General features: G+C 42.9%; 1 protein-coding gene across 1 annotated transcript; it reads left to right on the top strand.

Moving 5' to 3' along the window:
* The first annotated feature begins 1,313 nt into the window (after positions 1–1,313).
* Positions 1,314–18,090, top strand: MMP19 (matrix metallopeptidase 19). Its single transcript, XM_033935476.1, has 9 exons — positions 1,314–1,681; positions 2,646–2,734; positions 2,846–2,976; positions 4,212–4,424; positions 6,611–6,856; positions 8,290–8,418; positions 9,299–9,463; positions 10,766–10,893; positions 16,648–18,090. The coding sequence occupies exons 1-9, from the start codon at positions 1,580–1,582 to the stop codon at positions 16,888–16,890; spliced, it is 1,446 nt and encodes a 481-aa protein (XP_033791367.1). The 5' UTR covers positions 1,314–1,579; the 3' UTR covers positions 16,891–18,090.
* The last annotated feature ends 4,359 nt before the right edge of the window (positions 18,091–22,449 follow it).

The following is a 22,449-nucleotide window of genomic DNA, read 5'->3' as shown; positions in this document are numbered from 1 at the left end:
TGGATACTGAAGATTTATGACATAAACCAGTGTCCAGCAAACTTTCTCGAGCTGTGGCACACTAAAGGTAGTGGCCGTAGCTCGAGGCACCTGGAAGTGCGCAGATATCGCCAAGAGGACATCATGTGCATGTCCGACATCATCATGTCGATGTCCGCATGTGTGTGAAGGCCCTCCAGGCGGGCCCTGAGACGCCAGTGGGGGAGGGGGGGCAGAAGGGAAGAGGACCATAGAGAAAGATAGGTGCAGGCGCCCACTGATTGCCTACAGGATGTGCCTCTCGCCACGAGAGGTGCATCCTGTAGGCAATCAGCTGGTGCCGGCGCCTCTCCTCCTCCCTCGTGTACTGCGGCACACCTGAAATCGCAGGAGGCACACTAGTGTGCCTTGGCACACAGTTTGAGATACACTGACATAAACACTTGATCATTTTTAGATGTTCTTTTGGTGTTCGCTGTGATCTTTTGCAGTGAAACAGACAACTTCCTCCCAATTACACATCTGAACGCTGAGCTCTTTTTTTACGAAGAAATCTCTCGAAATGAAGCTGGACTGGGCCTGAGTCAGCCTATGAATCTTGTCTCTTTTGTTTGAATGACAACATGTAGCGTAAACATACCAGCACTGACTCATTAATGAGGGGAGCATGATGGAGCTAAAGGAATCCCAGTTACACAAAAAGAAAAAATGCCTTTGCAGATATTTTTTTTTAAGCGTCCAATTATCATTCCCCCAAAAGTGGCTTAAAGACATTGTAAGGGATGAGCTGAGGTCACATTGACTTTGGGGATGTTTGGAAACTATTTTGACATGAAAGCCGTGGATACCAGGAAGAAGAGAGAGCTAGTGACGAGACTAAACAGAAAGGCAGATGAAGAGGGGATGCCCTTCTATCAGGAGAGCAGACTTAAGTTGTCTTTTAATCCCTAATCCTTTTACAAATAACTGCAGGAGACTATGTTTGATGGGGGGGGGGGGGGGTGGTATGGAAAAGTAGATTATTAGAAGTAGAACACCCCTTTCTTTCCAAACCATTTTCAGAGCTGTCAAGTTACCCAGTTGCACGGGAAGATTTTAAGATGGCTCTGAATTTCTAATGATCCCATCCTGATCAACAGCATTGAATGAAATGCCTATAATTGGGGACTACAAATCCCATACTGCTTTGGGATGTCAGTTCAGATATAGAACTGGCCAAAACATCTCCCTCTTGGAAATGGGTTACTCTGCGTTTTCTAAAGCAAGGTCAAGATGTTTTTGGGCACAACAGGGTTAAGTCAGTTTTGTTTGCCTGTCTCTGGGATAGGAGGGGGCTCTGAGCTGGGATGATGTGGGAGTTTGATACAAGGCTGCATGACTCATGTCAGCTGCTGGGGCTTCATATGTTTAAAAAGAGAAGGAAGCAGGCGGAGAGCGCCAGAGAGCCAGAAAGTGCCGTCTTGTCTTTTATTCTTCATGGGTTCCAGATGAAGTGCTGGGATATCTTGTGACATTGTAGGAAGCTAGCTCTTTGTCTGCAGAGCTTTTGTTTGGATTTTTTTTTTTCCTGTGCAATTGGACCCTGAAGTCAGTTGGAAGGATGAATTGGTCACAACTGCTGCTCTTCCTGCTCCTGGCCCCAGCTGTACCTTCCACTGCTGCTCCCACCACCATACAATCAACACCCCAGCAAGAAGCTCTGGTGAGTTCCTGGTCAGTGGCCACACATTCTTTCTCCAACCCACTGGCTGCTCAGAAATCCAGCAACTAAAAGCAAGTACCAAGCCATGAGGGGCACCCCTGAGACAGTCTTGCTTTCCTATGATCCTCCTTTTCCTATGCTGGTTTACCTCAATCTTTTCTACCCTGTGAACAAGCAGAACTACAAATCCCAGAATGCTTAGAAAGGGAAGCTGTACAATCAAGACTAGATAACTGACTTTAGCGGTAAAATGGTAGGTTTTTCTGGAAAAAAAAAACATTTTTTGTATGACATGGAGTGTTTAAGACAATGGGGGCTTTTTAATGGGAACAGTCTGGATTCTAGTGGATTAAAGTAAGGTTATCAGATGACTCCAGGTCACCAGAAAATAAACAGAGAACATAAGAATTACCGCTGCTGGGTCAGACCAGTGGTCCATTGTGCCCAGCAGTCCGCTCCCTCAGTGGCCCTTAGGTCAAAGACCAGTGCCCTAACTGATCTAGCCTTACCTGCTTTTATCCCTATTGCATCTAGAAATTTGAAGTCTTGTAGTTCTTAAAGAACTTGAACTTATGAGGCCCTGGCTGCAAATTGCAATGACTTAGAAGGAGATCTTGCTCAACCTGTGTCAGATGCCATGCAGCTGTTTAGTTGCCTTATACTAGAGCACAAACATACAATTTATTAGCTGCTGGAGGTTTAATTTCTTATGAATACGTAAAGTAGCCATGTCAGAGAGCATGTGCACTGCTGTATGGCTCCTGATTGGTCACTGCTTCCAGGTTCTAGATGTCACGAACAAGCCCTGACTCGGGATACTGGTTAGACAGGCTGCCGCTACCTACTGGAAGGTTCAGATGCTACAGCCATATAGCACTATTGACAATAAAAAGTACAGAATTAAAAGGAGGTTATACGGATCTGAAGTCACTTTGTGACTCCCTGTGTTCATCTTCCCCCTCAGAGCTACCTGCTGCAGTTCGGGTACCTGCAGAAGCCGCTGGAGAAGTTGACAGATGAATTCCAGGATCACGAAGTGCAGGAGGCACTGCGGTAAGCTGTGGTGTCTACTAGCAGAAAGGGTTGGGGGGGAAGCCAGAGGTAAAGGCGCCTTATCTTATATTCATAAATGAAGAATCCCTCTCGTGTCTTTTCCTATGCTAGGGTTTTCCAGGCTGCTTCTGAACTACCTGTCACAGGAGTCCTAGATGAAGTCACCCTGGAACGTATGAGGATGCCTCGTTGTGGCATTGAGGACCCATTCAACCCAAAGACCTTGAGATACCTCCTGCTAGGTAGGGAGAAGAGATAGGTGGATGCTGACACCTCTGCTCTGAGGCCACTTTCAGTAAATAACCAGTTTCAAGAGCTGAGATGAGATCGTCTTTGAGCTGCAGAGCTGAGTTTTCATTGTTTTAAGTTTGGCGGTTGCTGGTTTTTGTCCTGACTGGGGACACATTTTCTCAACCAGGCGCCTGAATGGGGACTGCAGTCTCTCCCGACTAAATAGTCTATTATAGAGTCTGTGGGAGAGTAGTGAAATATGTCTGGAATGATCTGTGTACTATGCTTGGGGTTAAGCAGTTGTTAACCACAGCTGAATATGGAATGACTTTCAGTGGCTGGATCCAGAGACAACAGTAAAAAGCAGAACAGGCCACAAGTCTGTTCTATACTCGGAGATAAAGTGGCCTCTAATGGAGCTGGCTGCGGCTTCTAATCTCAGAGGAAATATACTTCCAGATGTCACGTGTTTTACTCCCAAAATAGAAACTCACACATGTATATGTGTGTGTGTGTATATATATATATATATATATCACACATATTATAATGTAATTAAATAATAATCTCTAATATTAAATATGTATATGTGTGAAAAGCTCAGACCCAACAACCCACCTCTAGTGATACAGTGGGGGGGGGGGTCGAGGGAAATGAGAGACAGCATTCATCAAAGCGTTTTATTATTGACCTGGAGCAGTTGTTGAGAAGTCTTAGCCGAATCACCGCAAAAGATAAGTAATCAGTGGAAGTTATAGAGTTTAAGATTCAACATTATGCGGTGGTATGAAACGAGAAGATCACTTGAGTTCATTGATTTATTTTTCAAATGAGATTGAGTTGTCTACATAGTTTCAAATTTCTTGAAATTTTGATTTGAATGCAATATCAAGTATTTTCAATGCGAATAACAATAATAATTTGGGGGGACAAATAAAACCATGTAAAGCAATAAACATACAATCATATCCATAGTGAATTGGCAATATATAAGGAAGGCAGGGATAAATTACAATTGTTAAAAAAAAAAACAAAAAAAAAACCATTGAGGGAAGAACAGCATCAGGAAGGGTATTAAAAAATGTTTTTAGATAAGATTTGATTTAAAAGTATTTGTTTAACTAGGACTTGGTCTAAAAGTGAATAGGAAGATCAATGACCTATTTACATTGATACAGATGTAGATAGATAATATATTGATACAGATGTAGATAGATAATATATTTACATGTATGTATTTTGATAGGTCGTTGGCGCAAGAAGAATTTAACATATAGGATCTACAGTTATACTACAGACATGAGAGCCAGTGAAGTGCGAACTGCCATGCAAACAGCTTTCAAATATTGGAGCGATGTATCACCGCTCACCTTTCATGAGATTTCCTATGGACGAGCTGATATCCGCATCTCTTTCCATCGGCGGAGCATTGGCTGCTCCCGACCTTTTGATGGGCCTGGTAAGGTCAAAGCACAAAATCTTACATGTATTAATAGAAACAGTCATTTTTTGAGAGTTTGAGATCTCCCAGAACTCATCACGCCCAAACATGACCACCTCTGGAAAAAGGTGACTAAAGTAGCAGATCCAAAATGTTGAGAATTACCAGTTTTTTGTGTAATGGGTCTGTTTTGTTTTTTTCACACAAAAGGATGGGGTTTGGACTGTTCCATTACAAATTGTATGCTCTACAGAATTCTAGTAACTTTAGTTACCTTTTCCCAGAGATGGCCACAAATATGGGGCAGAAGAGGAGGAATCCTGGGTATAATTTCATTTTTTAGAAAAGGAACTGAAACCCAACTGGGAATATTAATAATAAGGAGGTAGATAAGAACATAAGAGTTGCCATACTGGGACAGACCATAGGTCCATCAAGCCCTGTATCCTGTTTCCAACAGTGGCCAACCCAGTTCACAAGTACCTGGCTAGATCCCAAAGAGTAAAACATATTTTATGCTACTTATCCCAAATCCCTCTTAATCTTAATCATGGCTTATAGACTTCTCTTTTAGGAAGTTATCAAACCTTAGGAAGTTAGCCAAACCCTTTTTTTTTTAAACCCTACTATGCTAACTGTTTTCACCACACTCTCTGGCAACAAATTCCAGAGTTTAATTACACGTTGAGTGAAGAAATATTTTCTCCTGTTTGTTTTAAATCTACTACTTAGTAGTTTCAATACATGTCCCCTAGTCCTAGTATTTTTGGAAAGAGTATGCTAATGTAACCCGTTCTGGGCTCTTTTGGTAGGATGGGCTAAATAAATAAATGAATAAATAAATAAGCAAGTGATTCACTCAGTGGAAAAACTCATTACAGACGAGGGGTGGCAGGGCCATTATGAAGGCTGTGTGAGCAGTGCAGCTATACAGGGTGTAAGGAAGATAGGTGTGCAAAAATTGCTCCCCATCCATCCATTGTCTCCCCTGCAGTCACTGCAGCCCAGTGGGCAGGGTGGGATAATGAGGGCATGTTGTACAGGGCACGATTCTGGTCCAGCAAAAAAGATATATACTCTGTGCTCTCAGGCATTTTATAAACCACTCATGTATATTTCAAATCGGTCTCCTCTCTGTCCAGACTCCTCCCTCCCCTCCCCCCCCCCGGAATGCTTAATTGTAAATCACATGCAAGGAGGCATACTCTGTGTGTATCTGTTTTTTGTGTGCAATATGTGGCCACACAGTTTTTTAAATCCCTTTTCTGTAGCTAAAATAGGCCGTATGCATGGAAAAAGCTTTTAGAAATTACCGTAAACAAGAGAGATAGTAGGCTCCAATCTTCATAAAGAGCTAATGTATAGAATAGTGGTTGGATTTTTGTCGTTTGGAAATACAGTGGATTTTTTTTTTCTTATCAATGTTTACAGTGAGCCAATAAAGAGACCACTTAGACTGCATATATAAGGACTTCTTTTTGACTGAGGTCTTTTTCTCTACTGTTCATTTTTTGTCATTTAAATATCAAATTCAGGCTTCATAACGTCACTACAGTAAGCTTTTTAGTTACCCCCATTGCACTGTGAACTCCTACAGTGCAGAATTGTTGGAGATGAGTGAATGAAAGTCATGGAAAACAGTTTCTCTTCCTGTCATCCTCTCTCTCTTCCCTGTTACTTCTTTTGAAAGGTCACTTGGACACACAAAGTCAGAGGCGTGAAGAAAGTACAAGAAATTTATTACGGTATACCGGACTCTAGTGCAGTTAATAGCCTGCCTACTAGAGTGTCAGAAACAGGAAATACACGAACTTTTATGCCCTTTTCGCAAACTAATATATGCAAAAACTACAATTTTCATTTGTTACTTCTATAACTTTCTACAATTATTATTGGTCCTAAGCTCACACTAGCAGGTCACTTATCTAACTCTTACAGTTCTAAATGTTAAATGTACAGAAGGGCAGGGTACACCATGGCTCAAACTCTTATCTATTTAGCTTACAATGTGGTAAGGCAGGGACATACATTTTAGGCAGATGAAGTCAATAGATTGTAAACTTTCTTCAGCTATGTAGGCCAGAGCAATATTTTAAACAACAGTTAACCATTTCATGACCCTACACTCTCATATTGATCTTCCATTGTCTTGGTCTCCTTATCATTGCATCTTTTTCTCTATCTCTGGGCTTTGCGGCTTGCAGGCAAAGTCTTGGCACATGCAGATATCCCTGAGGAGGGGGCAGTACACTTTGATGAAGATGAGCTGTGGACAGAGGGATCCTACCGCGGGGTAAACCTACGTATCATTGCTGCACATGAGATAGGCCATGCCTTGGGGCTGGGGCACTCCCATTTTGCCAGCGCCCTAATGGCACCCTTCTACGCTGGCTATAAGCCCAACTTCCGGCTGCATTTTGACGATATTGCTGGGATTCAAAAATTGTATGGTGAGTACCTTCTACCTCAGATTTATTGCAGGATGAACTAGTCTCTTTTTCACTGATTACTCTTGCTGTAGGGTTTGAGAAATAGCTGGAAAACGTACTACCCCAAACCATGAATCAGGGAAAAAACTAGAGGCTTGGTGTGCACTGTGCAGTGGAGAGAGCTGATGTCGGACCAGTTCATTATGCTCAGTGATGTACCAGTATTCCATAATCGTAATAAATGGAAATGTACTGGTATTTCTGATTACTACCTTTAAAATGGAATAACACAGTAATCACACTGCTTATTCCATATATGATTGGAAACTGAAATTAAAGAGGAAGAGGGGATGTCTCTCCGCAATGAGATCAGACCCATGTGTGTCTTTTAACCCCTAATCAGTGCAGGAGGTTACGCCTGGTGGGGCGGGGTTAACGGAGAAAGGGAGTTATTAGAAGTAAATCATCCCTTTATTGCCAAATCATTTTCGGAGCTGCCAAGTTATCTAGTTCCAGGAAGAGATTTTAAGCTGGTCCTGGATTTCTAATAATCCCATCCTGCTGTATTATAGGATCTACAGCACCGAATTAAATGCCTAGAATCAGGAACTGCAAATCCTATACTACTTTGGGATGTCAGTTCAGATAAAGGACTGGCCACGAAGTCTCCCTTCTGGAAATGGGTAACTTTGCATTTTGTAAAACAAGGATAAGGCCTTAAGGCCTTTTTGGGCACAGCAGGGTTAAGTCTGCTCTGTTTGTCTGCCTGCAGGATAGGAAAAGACCTGACTTCCTGTATTATGAGAGGTCAAATGCAGGGCAAAGTTGATGATAAAATGTCTCTACTATTGAAAAGCCAACTAACTTGTAACCGTTATGAGTTGGTTGGGGAGAATAGGATAAATAAATAAGCAATGGAGTCTTCTGAAATTTCATCAGAGTGTGGTATCAGGTTTATGCTGCAAACCATGTTGAGAGCTGTACTGTTACTTTGAAATGGGATAATTCATCACAGCCGTTTCATTGCGGGACATTTCAGCACAGCTGTGATGAAACGGCCGCGAAGAATCATCCCATTATGGGGACGCTGGGCTTCAGGCAAGCAGCAAGCCGTAAGTCATGTGATAAGAAAACTCCGGTGGCAGCTTCTCCCCCCCCAGGGCTCAGGCTCACTGCCAGCCACTGCAGCCTGCTTCCAGGCCTCACTCTGGGGCCGACACGAGAGGGGTGTGGGAGGCATTGCCCCCCCCCCCCAAACACTGAATCAGATTTATTACGACCAGTTCACGCTGAAACAGCCACGATGAAATTATCGCATTCAGTCGTCCTAGATTCCTATTACTTTGCCTGTTGGAAAGTGGAGCTACAGTTTCCAAAATACTAACCCATTTCTGCCAAAGGTCATTTCTAACTTAGTGAAAATAGCTTACAGTAAACCTGCTTTTCACTTAAAGGGAAAAGGTTTCGCCCTATGGAAGCTGATGAGATTCCCACTGAGCCCCTGACAACCCAGCCAGTACCAGCCCGACCCACCAGCAAGGTTCCGAACCCCTGCTTGGATGACCTGGATGCTATCATATTGGGTAAGAGCTCTACTGATGGCCTTTCTACTTCATACCATATTCTGTAGGGTGTCCTAATTTATTCCTCAGTTAGAATACACATTTTTGTGGATATCTTTTGTTTCATGAGTAAATCAAGGAAAATCTTTGTTGTTTACCTGCAATTACTTCCAGAGATAAATTTTTTTTTTTTAAATTGACATCGATATGTGAACATTTCTTAAGAAAGAACTGAATATTTCATAGGATGTCCTAATTTTTTCACATGACCGTATATTAGATTTCCATTGTTGGAGCATTTTTGAGAGAGAAAAAAATAGTTGCCATGACTTATGAATTAACCCTTGGAACAAGAAGTAAAGTTATCGGACGAATGAAATTCTATAACACAATATCATGATATAAGATTCAAAAAGGGGTAGACAAAAGAATGGCAGAAAGAAATATTTCATCACAGAAAAAGAATGCATGGAGGGCCCTCCCAGCAGAGGTGACAGAGGCCAAAATTCAGATGAGCACAGAGAGTGCCCGGATATGATGGTAATGCCTGAGATCTGGCAGGTTCTATGATATTGCATCAAGAATAGACAGATATAATGGGCCTTGTGTTCCTTATCCGCCATTATTTTCTCTGTGTCTATAGCAAAAATCTGGGTAGGCTGAGTAGATGAACTTCATCAAAACTAAAAGAACAATGTTCCTGTGAGATGTGACCTCTAACCTCCAACAGGCAGGGTAGGCTGTGATTATGGAACATGGCATCTGTCATGCATGCCTTACTCAGGGTTAGTTTTGTATGCAATATATACATAGTAAACCTCACTCCTAAACCAGGGTACATGGAGAGATGATATAAATCTCTCATATTCACTGTGCTTTGATTGGTGTCTCCTCAATCCAGGTCCCTATGAAAAGACCTATGCTTTTAAAGGCGATTACGTCTGGACCATCACTGACTTTGGAATCAATCCCCTGATGAAGATCAAGACCCTATGGAAGGGGGTCCCGGGTAACCTTGATGCTGCAGTCTATTCCCCACGCACTAAGAGAACATATTTCTTCAAAGGTGAGGATGCTGCCTAGATTTAGCTCACATCTTTCTTAGTAGTTCAAGGTGCATTACCTTGGAGTCGGTCCAGAGGAAGGCTACTAAAATGGTGTGTGGTCTTTGTGATAAGGCGTATCGGGACAGACTAAGATCTCAATCTGTATACTTTGGAGGAAAGGCGGGAGAGGGGAGATATGATAGAGACGTTTAAATACCTATGTAATATAAATGTACATGAGTCGAGTCTCTTTCATTTGAAAGGAAACTCTGCAATGAGAGGGCATAGGATGAAGTTAAGAGGTGATAGGCCTAGGAGTAATCTGAGGAAATACTTTTTTACGGAAAGGGTGGTAGATGCGTGGAACAGTCTCCCGGAAGAGGTGGTGGAAACAGAGACTGTGTCTGAATTCAAGAGGGCCTGGGATAGGCACGTGGGATCTCTCAGAGAGAGAAAGAAATAATGGTTACTGTGGATGGGCAGACTAGATGGGCCATTTGGCCTTTATCTGCCGTCATGTATCTTTTTTTTCTGTTTCCATTACATTCAAATGCAGCAGGGATTTATCTTCTATTCTATCATATTTATAGGGGTCCCAGGTTTATAGTTTGGGAAGAAGGAGACATGAGTCTAATGCTTCTCCTGTATTTTTCCACAATAATATATTTGGACTGAAAGGTCATGAAACCCAGTTCAAAGAGACTTTTAACCCATACATTGAAGGAATTGGTCCTATGGCCCAAGAAAATAAATCCTAACCCCCCCCCCCAAATAGTCTTAACATATTGAGATCCATATACACTCCCATCCTTCCAAAATAGATACAAACATTCACACAATACCTCTCACCCACTCACCTCATATAATCCTACAACCCCTGCCACCCTAAAAAGATAGACATTACCAAGCCTCTTCCCACTTACTCCATCACACAGATACATAGGATATGCACTACATATTGTGTCAGATGGTAAGAACTTATTCACAGAGACAGTATAGATAGAACAGGTTGCAAGGGTGATCAGCTAGGTCCACAGTGAAATGTATCCAGGGCATGGTTGCCAATGGAGACTCATCTCCATTCTCTAAATTCCCTTTCTCAAGCAGCTGCATGTTATCCTGCCACATAAGAAACTTTATTGGCATGATAATTTGATTATATGTTACCACTACTATTTAGTGTCAAGAAGACAACAAAAGCAACACTGCTGGCAAGGGGCACTGTGGGAAGCAAAGAACAGAAGAGGGAGACCACTTCCTGCGCTGGAGGAGGAGGCATTTGGGGAAGATCCCTGATTTGTTTTTGCTCTTTCCCACCATAGGTGACAAAGTCTGGCGTTACACAGATTTCAAACTCAACTATGGCTACCCTAAGCTATTGGCTCGTGTACCTCCTAATCTCAATGCTGCCCTCTATTGGCCAGGGAACCAGAAGATTTTCCTATTTAAGGTAAGAGAGCAAGAGGTATTTACCAAGACTGCCGTCACTAACTTTCTGCGGTAAATATAAATTTGCATTGCTGAAGTAGAACCTCACTCTTAAATGGGCTAATCCAGAGGTGGGCAACCTCAGTCCTCAAGGGCTGCAACCCAGTCGTGTTTTCAGGTCTTTTCCAATAAATTTGCATGAAATCTATTTGCATACAGTGGAGGCAGTACACACAAATAGATCTCATGCATATTCATTGGGGAAATCCTGACAACCTGACTGGGTTGCGGCCCTCGACTGGGTTGCTCACCCCTGGTCTAGTCTAAGGTGAAATCCACACTCCCCCATACCAGCCCACCACAAATCAGACCCCTACCTCTTCAATTTGGTCCCCTACACTCCTTGATAGAGACCCCCCTGAACCCCTCATATCTACCAGGGCTAGGGGGCAGGAGGGATCCATAATCTTTCCTCTCTCACAGGCTGCCATTAAAATGGCAATGGATGACCCCTAGTGGTAGTGTCATGCTACTATTGCATAGGTTCAAGTTGCCAAATAAGGAACATGCATCCTTATTTGGCAGCTTGACCTTTTGCAATAGTAATGCTAGACATGAGGAATCACCCTCATAAATACAGGGCATTTGTTTCAGGGAGGTCTGGCATCTGGGCTGAATGCAGTCCATTTTAAAATGGCACAAGGAGTATCAGGCTGCATGTTATTTATTTGTTTTATTGAAAATATTTTTAGCCCGCATATCAAATATTTATGCGGGTGACAGCAGCACATACATAGTTAAAACAAACATGACAGTACGTAATAAAACAGCACATAACCTACTATCCAAAACCTGTGCTTAAAACAGTTAAGGCAGTAAACTACCAATTTAAACATTATTCATGTTTGGTAAAATCAAGCAGAAAAAAATATGCTTTCAGGCTTTTCCAAAGTTAGATGAATGGAGTCTGGAATTGAATTCCATAACATCGGTCCGGCCACTTGAAACATGCGGGATCGATTAACAACTTTAGTGACCAAGCTTGTGAAGTGCTTTGCATCTCATGAGGGGTGGTTAGAGCTGCTGCCTCAGCACCATGAGGTTGTGGGTTCAATAAGACTGCAAAATCACTTCCTTGCACACATATATCAAAATATTGTTTTTATGCCATGCCTCAGAGACCGAAGAATCAGGCAACAATTGCCGAAAACTTATATCGGTCGGAACTCTCAATCATTGGCAAAAAATGGCATACTTAAGTACTTTTTTAGTTTTTTAAGACTTTTTATAGAAAAGATTTTACACTTTTAATAAATTATTTAAATTAACTTTTAAATATAGATGTCATAACATCTTTTTTCGCCACAAATATCATGAGGGTGATAACCAAAGTGCCTCTATTTAAACTTGAACACTTATCTTTGGAAGATGTATGCACTGCTTTTAATCCCTACGGGGCCACTGTTTCACCTGGAGTGGCTTCATCAGGGGAACGTGGACAGTGCGGAAACAAAAATTCCCTCAGCATACAGACTCATGAAAATGGCACTGTCCACGTTCCCCTGATGAAGCCACTCCAGGTGAAACGGTGGCCCCGTAGGGATTAAAAGCAGTGCATACATCTTCCAAAGATAAGTGTTCAAGTTTAAATAGAGGCACTTTGGTTATCACCCTCATGATATTTGTGGCGAAAAAAGATGTTATGACATCTATATTTAAAAGTTAATTTAAATAATTTATTAAAAGTGTAAAATCTTTTCTATAAAAAGTCTTAAAAAACTAAAAAAGTACTTAAGTATGCCATTTTTTGCCAATGATTGAGAGTTCCGACCGATATAAGTTTTCGGCAATTGTTGCCTGATTCTTCGGTCTCTGAGGCATGGCATAAAAACAATATTTTGATATATGTGTGCAAGGAAGTGATTTTGCAGTCTTACTGGTTATTACACACTTCTTTAGTATTTGATTTGTGGTTGTGGGTTCAATCCCAGCCTACTTCCTGTGACCCTGGGCAATTCACTTAACACTCCATTTCCCAGGTATCACAGCTAGATTGTGAGCCTACCAGGACAAATAAGGAAAATACTTGCAAGTACCCGATTACTATTCAATGTACTGTAAACCAGTTTGGGTAGGGTTACCATATGGCTCCAGAAAAAGGAGGATGGATTGAGCAATGGAAGTAAAACCCAGATGTCTCAATCTATCCTCCTTTTTCAGGAGCCATATGGTAACCTCAATTTTGAGTGAATCTCTTCATGAAAAGGCTGTTAATAAATCCAAATCAATAAAATACATTTTGTTGCTTACATTGTAATACTGATGTCCATTAAGAGCAAATAACTATTATTTTGCTACTTAACATGCATTAAGTGGAAACCCCCCCTGTTATTTCCTTAACATATATTAATAACTACCCCCACCCTATTCCTCCTCCCCTCAAGTAGCTCCAAAAGCTTGGTAGGTGCTGAACATCCAGGAAAGAACGAGAAAGTACCCAAGCAGGTTAATGGGGCTGCGGTTCTTATGCCCTGCTCTAAGCTTGAGGACCTCCAACTGGACATGGTCTGTATCTGCAACTAGAACCCAGGTCTTGACCAGGGCTCAGGCAACACCTAGACAGTCAGGTTTTCAGGATAGCCACAGCAAATATGCATGAGAGAGATTTGCATACAATGGAAGTAGTGCATACAAATTTATCTCATGAATATTCTTTGTGGATATCCTGAAAACATCAGTTTATGGTTGTTGTGGGTATCCTAAAGACTGCAATGAGAACTTCTGGTCTAGAAGGAGTGGTCTCCTGTTCCTACCCCAATCCCATTGTGTAGTCCACACATGTTGAACACAAGGTCCGCTGGGCGAATTCGGCCCGCCTGGCTGTTTTATGTGGCCCGCGGTGACGGTGCTGCATTCAAGCTCCTAACCATGCAGCCCCAGTCTCAGCAGCGCTCCATGCGCCTCTCCACGCTGCCTTAGTCCCCATTTGCAAGCAGAAGGACCCAGTCCCAGTGTAAAAACTAGGGCGCTCCACACAAATGCCTGACCATTCTGGTTATTATTTTCAGAACATGATTAATGCTTGAGGATGGCATGTGATATGGTGTCTCAGGGTGAGGAAGGATCCATACTTCTACTAAAACTAAGTATCTTAATAAAAAATTTGCCTCGTGATTTAGCCTGTGTTTTAGATTTCGGCCCTTTATGTGATTGAGTTTGACACCCCTGGTGTAGTCAGTGGAAGTGTCTACGTGCCTCCGACAGGTAAATCCTGAAATTGAACGCTCTTTGGAAAGTGAAAGATCACATTATGGAGTGACCATGCCCACCTGTCCTGGTATATGTCTGAATGCAACTAAATAGGAAAACAGACAAAGCAGTGCATGAGGCACTAAGAACATATTTAAAATGTCAGTGTACTCTCATATGGAGCATATCTTTCCAGTTTTGTAGGGGTGTGCGTTTATCAGCACATATTCAGTTCATTAGCATACCTTTCAAAAACATTTTGTGCATGCAAAATCAATTTAACACCAATTAACAATCAACCTGCATTAATTAAAACGTTCAAATATGTGTTGTTTTCAATCAAACCAAATGGCTGAAACTGATCCAAAAAAGAGCTGAAAAGAAATTGAGAAAATTCCCAAAAATGAACCCCCAGATTTTGTGGCAATTCACATCTCTACAACTTTGCTTCAGGCAGGATTTTTGCCGAGTGCACTCCCTCTGATGTAGAAGGCGTACTTGGGCTCATTATAAAATGATCATGTTAGTCCTTTTTATGCCAGACTGCACTGGCTGCCATTTGGGGCCAGAGTGTTTTTTAAGTTTGGGTGTATTTGCTATAAGGCACTTTTAGGATTATTACCCTCTTATTTGGTATCTTACTTAAAATTGTCTTATTCAATAAAATGTACCAGAAATTCAGGTATGTTTATCTTCCCTACCCCAAGGGCCTGTCGTTACAAGACTTTTTTGGACAGGACATTGGAGTATCAGGCAGGTTAGATGAACTCCTGGATGGGCCTCGCTCAAGCCTACTCTTATTTTACATTTAGGAAATTATTAAAAACTTACTTATTTGATAAACAAGAATGCTGATTTTTTAATATTTACGATGGTGTTTTCATATTTTAATTATTTTTAACCTATGTTTTTTTAACTGATAGCAATGCATTGAAATTATATTTTAACTAATGCTGTTGTATGTAGTAGTGTACTTTTGAAATTGTATGTTCTGCTGAAATGTCTCAGTTTTCTGTTATGAACCGCCTAGAACTGTTGGTGGGGCGGTATACAAGAAAATAAATTATTATTATTATTATTTTGAGTAAAGGCCGCAGGTTACAATTTATGTGTAGGCTATATCTCAAGAATGAAGGGTGGAGAGGGTGACGGGACTAAATTGCGCGAGACAACGGCACGCCGACAACTGAGCGCAGACAACTGAGCGCAAGGTTGATGGCGCGCCGAAGAAAAGCACTATTTTAAAGGGTTCCGACGGGGGGTGTTGGTGGGGAACCCCCCTATTTTACTTAACAGACATTGCGCTGGCATTGTGGGGGGTTTGGGGGGTTGTAACCCCCCACATTATACTTAAAACTGAACTTTATCCCTAAAAAATAGGCAAAAAGTTCGGTTTCAAGTATAATGACGGGGGTTACAACCCCCCAAACCCCCCACAACGCCAGCGCGATGTCTGTTAAGTAAAATAGGGGGGTTCCCCACCAACACCCCCCGTCGGAACCCTTTAAAATAGTGCTTTTCTTCGGCGCGCCGTCAACCTTGCACTCAGTTGTCTGCGCGCCGTTGTCTCGCGCGATTTTGTCTATGAACCGTGGAGAGTGGCCTGGTGGTTAGAGCTGCTGCCTCAACGCCAAGAGGTTACAGGCTTGAGCCCAGCGCTGCTCCTTGTGACCCTGGGCAAGTCACCCTCCATTGACCCAGGTACTGTTGTTAGATTGTGAGCCCACTGGAACAGATAGGGAAAACCTTAGGCCTAGATGCACTAAATGCTCCAATCATCCACTGATAGTCGCTAAACCAGTTTGCCTGGTTTAGCGACGGACTGAATTTGCTGACCTGATGTACAAAACATCTCACCGCGTGGTTTTCCGTGCATTTGTATATTCTCCAACCACTATTCAATATTAACTGCTTAAGATCCCCGTGGGACATATAAGCAGTATAAAAATAAGTTTCAAAGTGGAAAGGCCACATTCACTTTAAAGTGCTACCCTCTAACATTGGCACCATTTTTTGTGTGGGTACTTCACAAGTGTCAAAAATGGAATTTTATGGCCCTCCCCCAATCTCTCCTAACTATAGCTAAAAGATTGTTTGATATACTGCCTTTCTGTGACACAACCAAGGCTGTTTACACAGGTAGAAAAGGAGGACTGATTGAAACATCTGGTTTTAACTTCCATTGAAAGCAATAGAAGTAAACCCGGGTGTCTCAACCCATCCTCCTTTTTCTGGATCCATATGGTAACCCTACCTGTCTGTATAAACAACTTTGAAAATTACTCTCCACACCTGCACAGTGAGGTGGAATTAATTAGGATTATTGAGACACCAACAGCATGCAGAGAAAATTTTTTGTTGTTTTTAACTTTGGGGTTATGTGTTACTTTTATCAACCTGTGATACTCAAATGATGTCTTGAGCATTGCCCTAACAGATTTTTGTCCTCAAAAAAGAGAGGCTTCCCAATAGGATTGTTCTTCCACTGGCTCCCTGCCTCGCTAACCGGGGTTGCTTTTGCTTTCAGGGCGATAACTACTGGCAATGGGATGAACTGGGCTGGACAAACTTTGGCTTGCACCCCAAGAAGATCTCCAGCCTCTTTACTGGGGTCCCCTCTAATCTGGATGCTGCCCTGACCTGGAAAAATGGCAAGACCTACTTCTTCAAGGGAGACAAGTACTGGCGGATGAGCAAGCAGTTGCGAACAGACCGGGGCTATCCACTTAGCAAGTCAGAGCGCTGGATGCAGTGCCATAACATTGACTAGAGGGGAACCTCCATGTCCCCAATTCCTCCTCTCCAGTCTGAACCTGGATTGGAAGCATCATGGATACGTTAATGTCTTTCTCACCTTGTGCCTGCAATTGGTAACACCATTTCCATTACCCTCTCCCCAAATGGTGACTGCCAACTAGAGAATGACACGGGGATGGGGTTACACAGATAACTTTAGGGATGGGGACAGAGCCCACGAGTCGGGGCTGGGATGAGGAAAGACTCCACAGGGACAGGGACAGGGACAAACTTTGTCCCCGTGTCATTCTCTAAAAGCATGAGGCTAGCTTTAAACAGGTTGTTCCAACTAGACGCAACAGCATCTATAAAATGCTAGTATCGATATGTATAAAAACTTAACACATCTTATGGTTACTGCACCAGATTCATCCATTGTTGCTAGCATCAAGGAGCATTTCCAGTACTTAAATGACACTTATTTTCCTAATCATCTACTACACAGTGTTAGTTCTCTTCTACGCCCACCTCTGAAAGACAATCCTAATTAGATAATGTAAAAATATAGGCAACCAAATCTTTGAGAAGATGGAAGGCTCAAGTCTATCAACATCAAGAACTCAGGATCCTCCACAATCCACCTTCCCAGAAAGTGTCACACCTGTGGAAGAGCTGCCTCCCCCCTCCAAAAGAATGAAAATGGATGTTAGCAGTTTTATGAGCAACTTTCATAGAACAATGCCTCCTTTGAAGACTGTCGTTAACAAATTGGACAGTTATTTATGTTTGAGTGATGCAGATAATGATGCTTTGTTTTTTGGGGGTAAAGCAAGCAAAAGTGCTAGCCAAAACTGGCAAAATTTACACGGGGGATCCTGTGCATTCCATTCTGAGAGGACATTTTTTATAGCGAGAAAGACTGTGGAAGACAGGAGAGCTAGACTGAATCCTGAGACTATTGATGACTTATTCATCCAGAAATTAAAATATCATAGCAGTGCTTCATAGGACATATTTCTCCCTCATTAGGACATACAGAACAGGTTGTATTTTGTCCCTCTGGACATTTTAACAGGGTAGATTAGGGTTCCTTGGGGTAACAGAAGAAGTCAGATATTGTGAGGGCTGGAAGGGGGGGATTTCAGTTATTCATTGTTATTATTGTTTTCTATTTGTGATTTATAAACCACAGTTGTACAGAATATTGTTCTTTTTATACTTTAATAAAAATATTTAAATATAAAATCATGTGTTCAAGGCTTGTGCAGATGGGACAGAGCTGGTGGGGACAGGGACAAATTGTCCCCATATCATTCTCTACTGCCAGCATTAGAAATATATCAGTCTGTGCAGCAGGGAAGGGATATAAACTGGAGACCTTAGCAATAATGATCTGTGTTCGAGAAGGGATAGCAAGAAGTGGAATCTCTATAAAGTCCAGCAACCCCTGGAAAATGCACTCTACAAGTTCCAGCTATTCCCTCGCACCACTTTTGTCCCATTTTGTGGCTGGTGAGAGGGAGGGCAGGGAAAAGCTTAGTATAATTAAGACTCTAAACCGATGAGTAACTACCTTCAACCCCACCAAGCATCTCTCAGGACTCTATTGATGGGAACAGGGATAACAACCATCAAGGAGCCATACTGAGAGGGTGAAGTAACTCCAGGGAACCCCAATGAGCAACATAACATAAAACTCACTTCTATACCGCAAATACCGCTAAGTTCTATGCGATTCACAAAAGATAGAGCATACAAATGAATAGAGCAACAAGATATCTAATTTCTAAAAGATTAAATAAAAAGATGCGTTTTTAAAGCATGTTAAAACTGTTGGCAAGAGTTAGAGATGTAAATAAGTGAGGGGAGATTTAACACCCCCCCCCCAAGCCTCTCATGGCACCTATTCTCATCACAGATGAGCAGCACCTGAGGAACATACCAGTCTAAAGGGGGGGAGGCAGGAAACTACATTATTTAAGAACAGAAGATGCACCATGTTACTCAGACCAAAGGGGGTCCCTAGCTTTCATCAGAATCTTAAAGGGGTCCATGACTCAAAAAAGGTTAAGAATCACAGATCTAGAACCACACTCACTGTATAAAACTCATCCAAAACTCTAGGAGTAGTCCCGGACTCTATTCTTTCCTACACTCCATAAATCTCTGGGAAAAACCCCCATCTATAACATGGAATGACTGCATTTGATCAGGCCCTTCTTTTACGAATGACACTTTGCCATATTGGTCCGAATGCTCATTCTCACCCAGCTGGTCTATTGCAACTCCTTATATGCAGGTATAAGCACCAAACAACTTTACAGACTTCAACTCATTCAAAGTACAACAGTCAGGCTAATCTTCAGGCTCAAGAAGTTTGAACAAAAGAACATAAGAATTGCCGCTGCTGGGTCAGACCAGTGGTCCATCCTGCCCGGCAGTCCACTCACACGGCGGCCCCCAGGTCAAAGACCAGTGCTTTAAATGAGTCCAGCCTCACCTGCGTACGTCCCAGTTTAGCAGGAACTTGTCCACATTAGTCTTGAAACCCTGGAGGGTATTTTCCCCTACAACAGACTCCGGAAGAGCATTCCGGCTCTCCACCACTCTCTGGGTGAAGAAGAACTTCCTTACGTTTGTACGGAATCTATCCCCTTTCAGCTTTAGAGAGTGCCCTCTCATTCTCCCTACCTTGGAGAGGGTGACCAACCTGTCTTTATCTGCTAAGTCTATTCTCTTCAGTATTTTTGAATGTTTCAATCATGTCCCCTCTCAGTCTCCTCTTTTCAAGGGAGAAGAGGCACAGTTTCTCTAATCTCTCGCTGTATGGCAACTCCTCCAGCCCCTTAACCATTTTAGTCGCTCTTCTCTGGACCCTTTCAAGTAGTACAGTGTCCTTCTTCATGTAACAGAGTATTACCACAGAATCTACTGGTTACCCATGACTTCTAAGCAGTGGCATACCAAGGTGGGGATGGGGGTGGGGCAGTCCGCCCCGGGTGCAGCCTTAGGGGGGGTGCACAGCTGGCCAGGTCCAGAAAATTCAGCGGTGAATGGGGTTGAAACAGCTCCCTTTCTCCCTCCCTGCTCCTTACCTTCGTAGCGCTTTCCCCCCCTCCCCCCAACCGACTGACCGAACGACAACAGGCCCGGTCCGACAAACCTCCCTGCACGAGTCTAAATTACCTTCTTACAGCAGCTGGAGCATTGAAGCTGCATGTGGCTGCCGTAAAGGTCATCTCTGATGCAACCGGAAGTTGCATCAGAGACGACCTTTATGGCAGCCATATGCAACCACTATGCTCCAGATGCTGTAAGAAGGTAATTTAGATTCGCGACCACAGGGCAGGAAGGTTTGTCGGACCGGGCCTGTTGTCGGGTGGGCGGGGGGGGGGGGGACACGCCACGAAGGTAAGGGGCAGGGAGGGAGAAAGGGAGGAAAGGTGGAGTGGAGAGGAAAAGACGCTTAAGGGAAATGGGTAAAACAGGGGGGGAGAAGGACGCTGAAAGCACATGGGGAAGACAGAGGGGTGGAGAAGGACACTGACAGGACATGGGAGGAGAAGGATGCTGAAAGCACATGGAGGGGGGAGAAGAACACTGAAAGAAAATGGGGAAGAGAGAGTGGGGAGAAGACGCTGAAGGGAAATGGGGAAGAGAGAGTGGGAAGAAGACGCTGGCAGGGAAGAAGACAGAGATGCCAGATTATGGGGGGAGCGGAGGGAAGAAGATGGGTGCCAGACCAATTTGGAAGGGGAGAAAGGGAAAGGCACAATAACAGAGAAAATGGAAGATGCAGAGAGAAGAGAGACAGTGAATGGAAAGAAATTGAATGAGAACATAAGGAAAGCAGAAACTAAACTAAACTAAACCTTAGGTTTTTATACCGCATCATCTCTGCATTCGCAAAGCGCGACACGGTTAACTAGAGTTAGGGTAGAGAGGAACTCCAGTGGAGGGAAAGGACAAAATGAAGAGAAAATTTAGTGGACTAGAATAACCAGAAAGGGAGGCAGTTACATTTTTGAGAATAACCAGGTTTTCAGATGTTTACGGAAGAGTTGAAGGGAGCTCAGATTCCTAAGGGGGGAGGTAAGTTTGTTCCAGAGCTCAGTGATTCTGAAAGGGAGGGAGGAGCCTAGTTTTCCTACAAGGGAGATGCCTTTTAGAGAGGGATAAGAAAGTTTGAAACCAGGAAACAAAGGGGAAAGGAAAGTTTGAAACCAGGCAATAAAGTTAGAAAAAAATTCTATTTTTTTTTTTTTTTCTTCAGGATAAAGTAGTATATTAGTTATGTTGATAAAAATTTATAAACAAAGCCCTGCCAGCTGAACATCTCTCCAGTTCAGCAGCCAGAACTTTGATTTATAAGGAAGGAATAAGCTAAATATTGCAGAACTGAGGCTTGTATGGATGCTGAGGGGATGGTGACGGGGCAGTGAAGAGGACGGTACAGTGACAGGGACAGATTTTTTTCCCTGTGTCAATCTCTGGTGCTTACGTCAAAAGCTTCCCTCTGAGTCTGACTCAGCTTCCTGTTTCCACTTTTGACTGAGCACCGCGTTGCCGATCTGAAGTTCTGTTGATGCCAGAGGTAGGTCCGTTGCCGATCTTAATTGTCATTGCGGGGGGTGGGGGGTTTGCAGATCTTGTTGCCAAAATCAGAAAGGTGAGGAAGGGAGAAAGATGGGCCTGTGGTAGATGGAGAGATTGAGAGAAGGGGGCAGATGATGGAAGTGGGGAAAAAGGGGAGAGAGAAAAGGGCAGATGATGGAAGTGGGGAAAAAGGGGAGAGAGAAAAGGGCAGATGATGGAAGTAGGGAGAAGGGGCAGATGATGGAAGTGGGGAGAGAGAAGAGGACAGATGATGGGGGAAAAGGATTGAGTTAGGGAAATACTGGAGGGGTGAGGGAAAGAGGTGGCGAGCTGGAGGTAGACAGTAAAAAAGGAAATTGATGAGAGGGTAGTAAGAACGTAATCTAGATGGATGCAGAAAATAAATTGAAAAGGAAAATGAGGGAAGAAAGGGATTGCAGAAGAGAGGTGTGGGAGAGGGAAGAAGAGGAGAGAGATGCCAGACCAAAGGGGGTGAAAGGAGAGATGGAAGGGGGAGACATACAGTTTCTGGAAGGGGCATAGGAGAGAAGATGCCATATAGGGAAGGGCAGAGAGATGGCAGACAGTGGATGGAAGGAAGACAGTAACAAGAAGATGAGGAAAGCAGAAACCAGAGAAGACAAAGGTAGAACAAAAATTTTCTATTTATTTATTGCTTTAGGAGACATGTGTCACTGTTTCTGTGGTGTTGCATTTTATGCAGAGTCCAGCTTCTTGCAGGTTCAATTTAACCTTTTTCTATGTATTTCTATTTTATCCCCCCTTTTACAAAAATGTGGAGCGTTTTTTAGCGCCAGCCGTGGTGGTAGCAGCTCTGATGCTCAGAATTCTATGAGCGTCAGCGCTGTTACCACCATGGCTAAAATCCACACTACAGTTTTGTAAAAGGGGGAGGGGTTAGTTTGTGATGACATATTCCATACTAGGCGAAGGTGTTTTGTGTGGTGTTCTGTGTGTTCGAAAGACATGGTTTTCT

This window comes from Geotrypetes seraphini, chromosome 3, assembly GCF_902459505.1.
Source record: "Geotrypetes seraphini chromosome 3, aGeoSer1.1, whole genome shotgun sequence".
Classification (NCBI taxonomy): Eukaryota; Metazoa; Chordata; class Amphibia; order Gymnophiona; family Dermophiidae; genus Geotrypetes; species Geotrypetes seraphini.
This window is presented reverse-complemented; position numbering and strand designations above follow the sequence as displayed.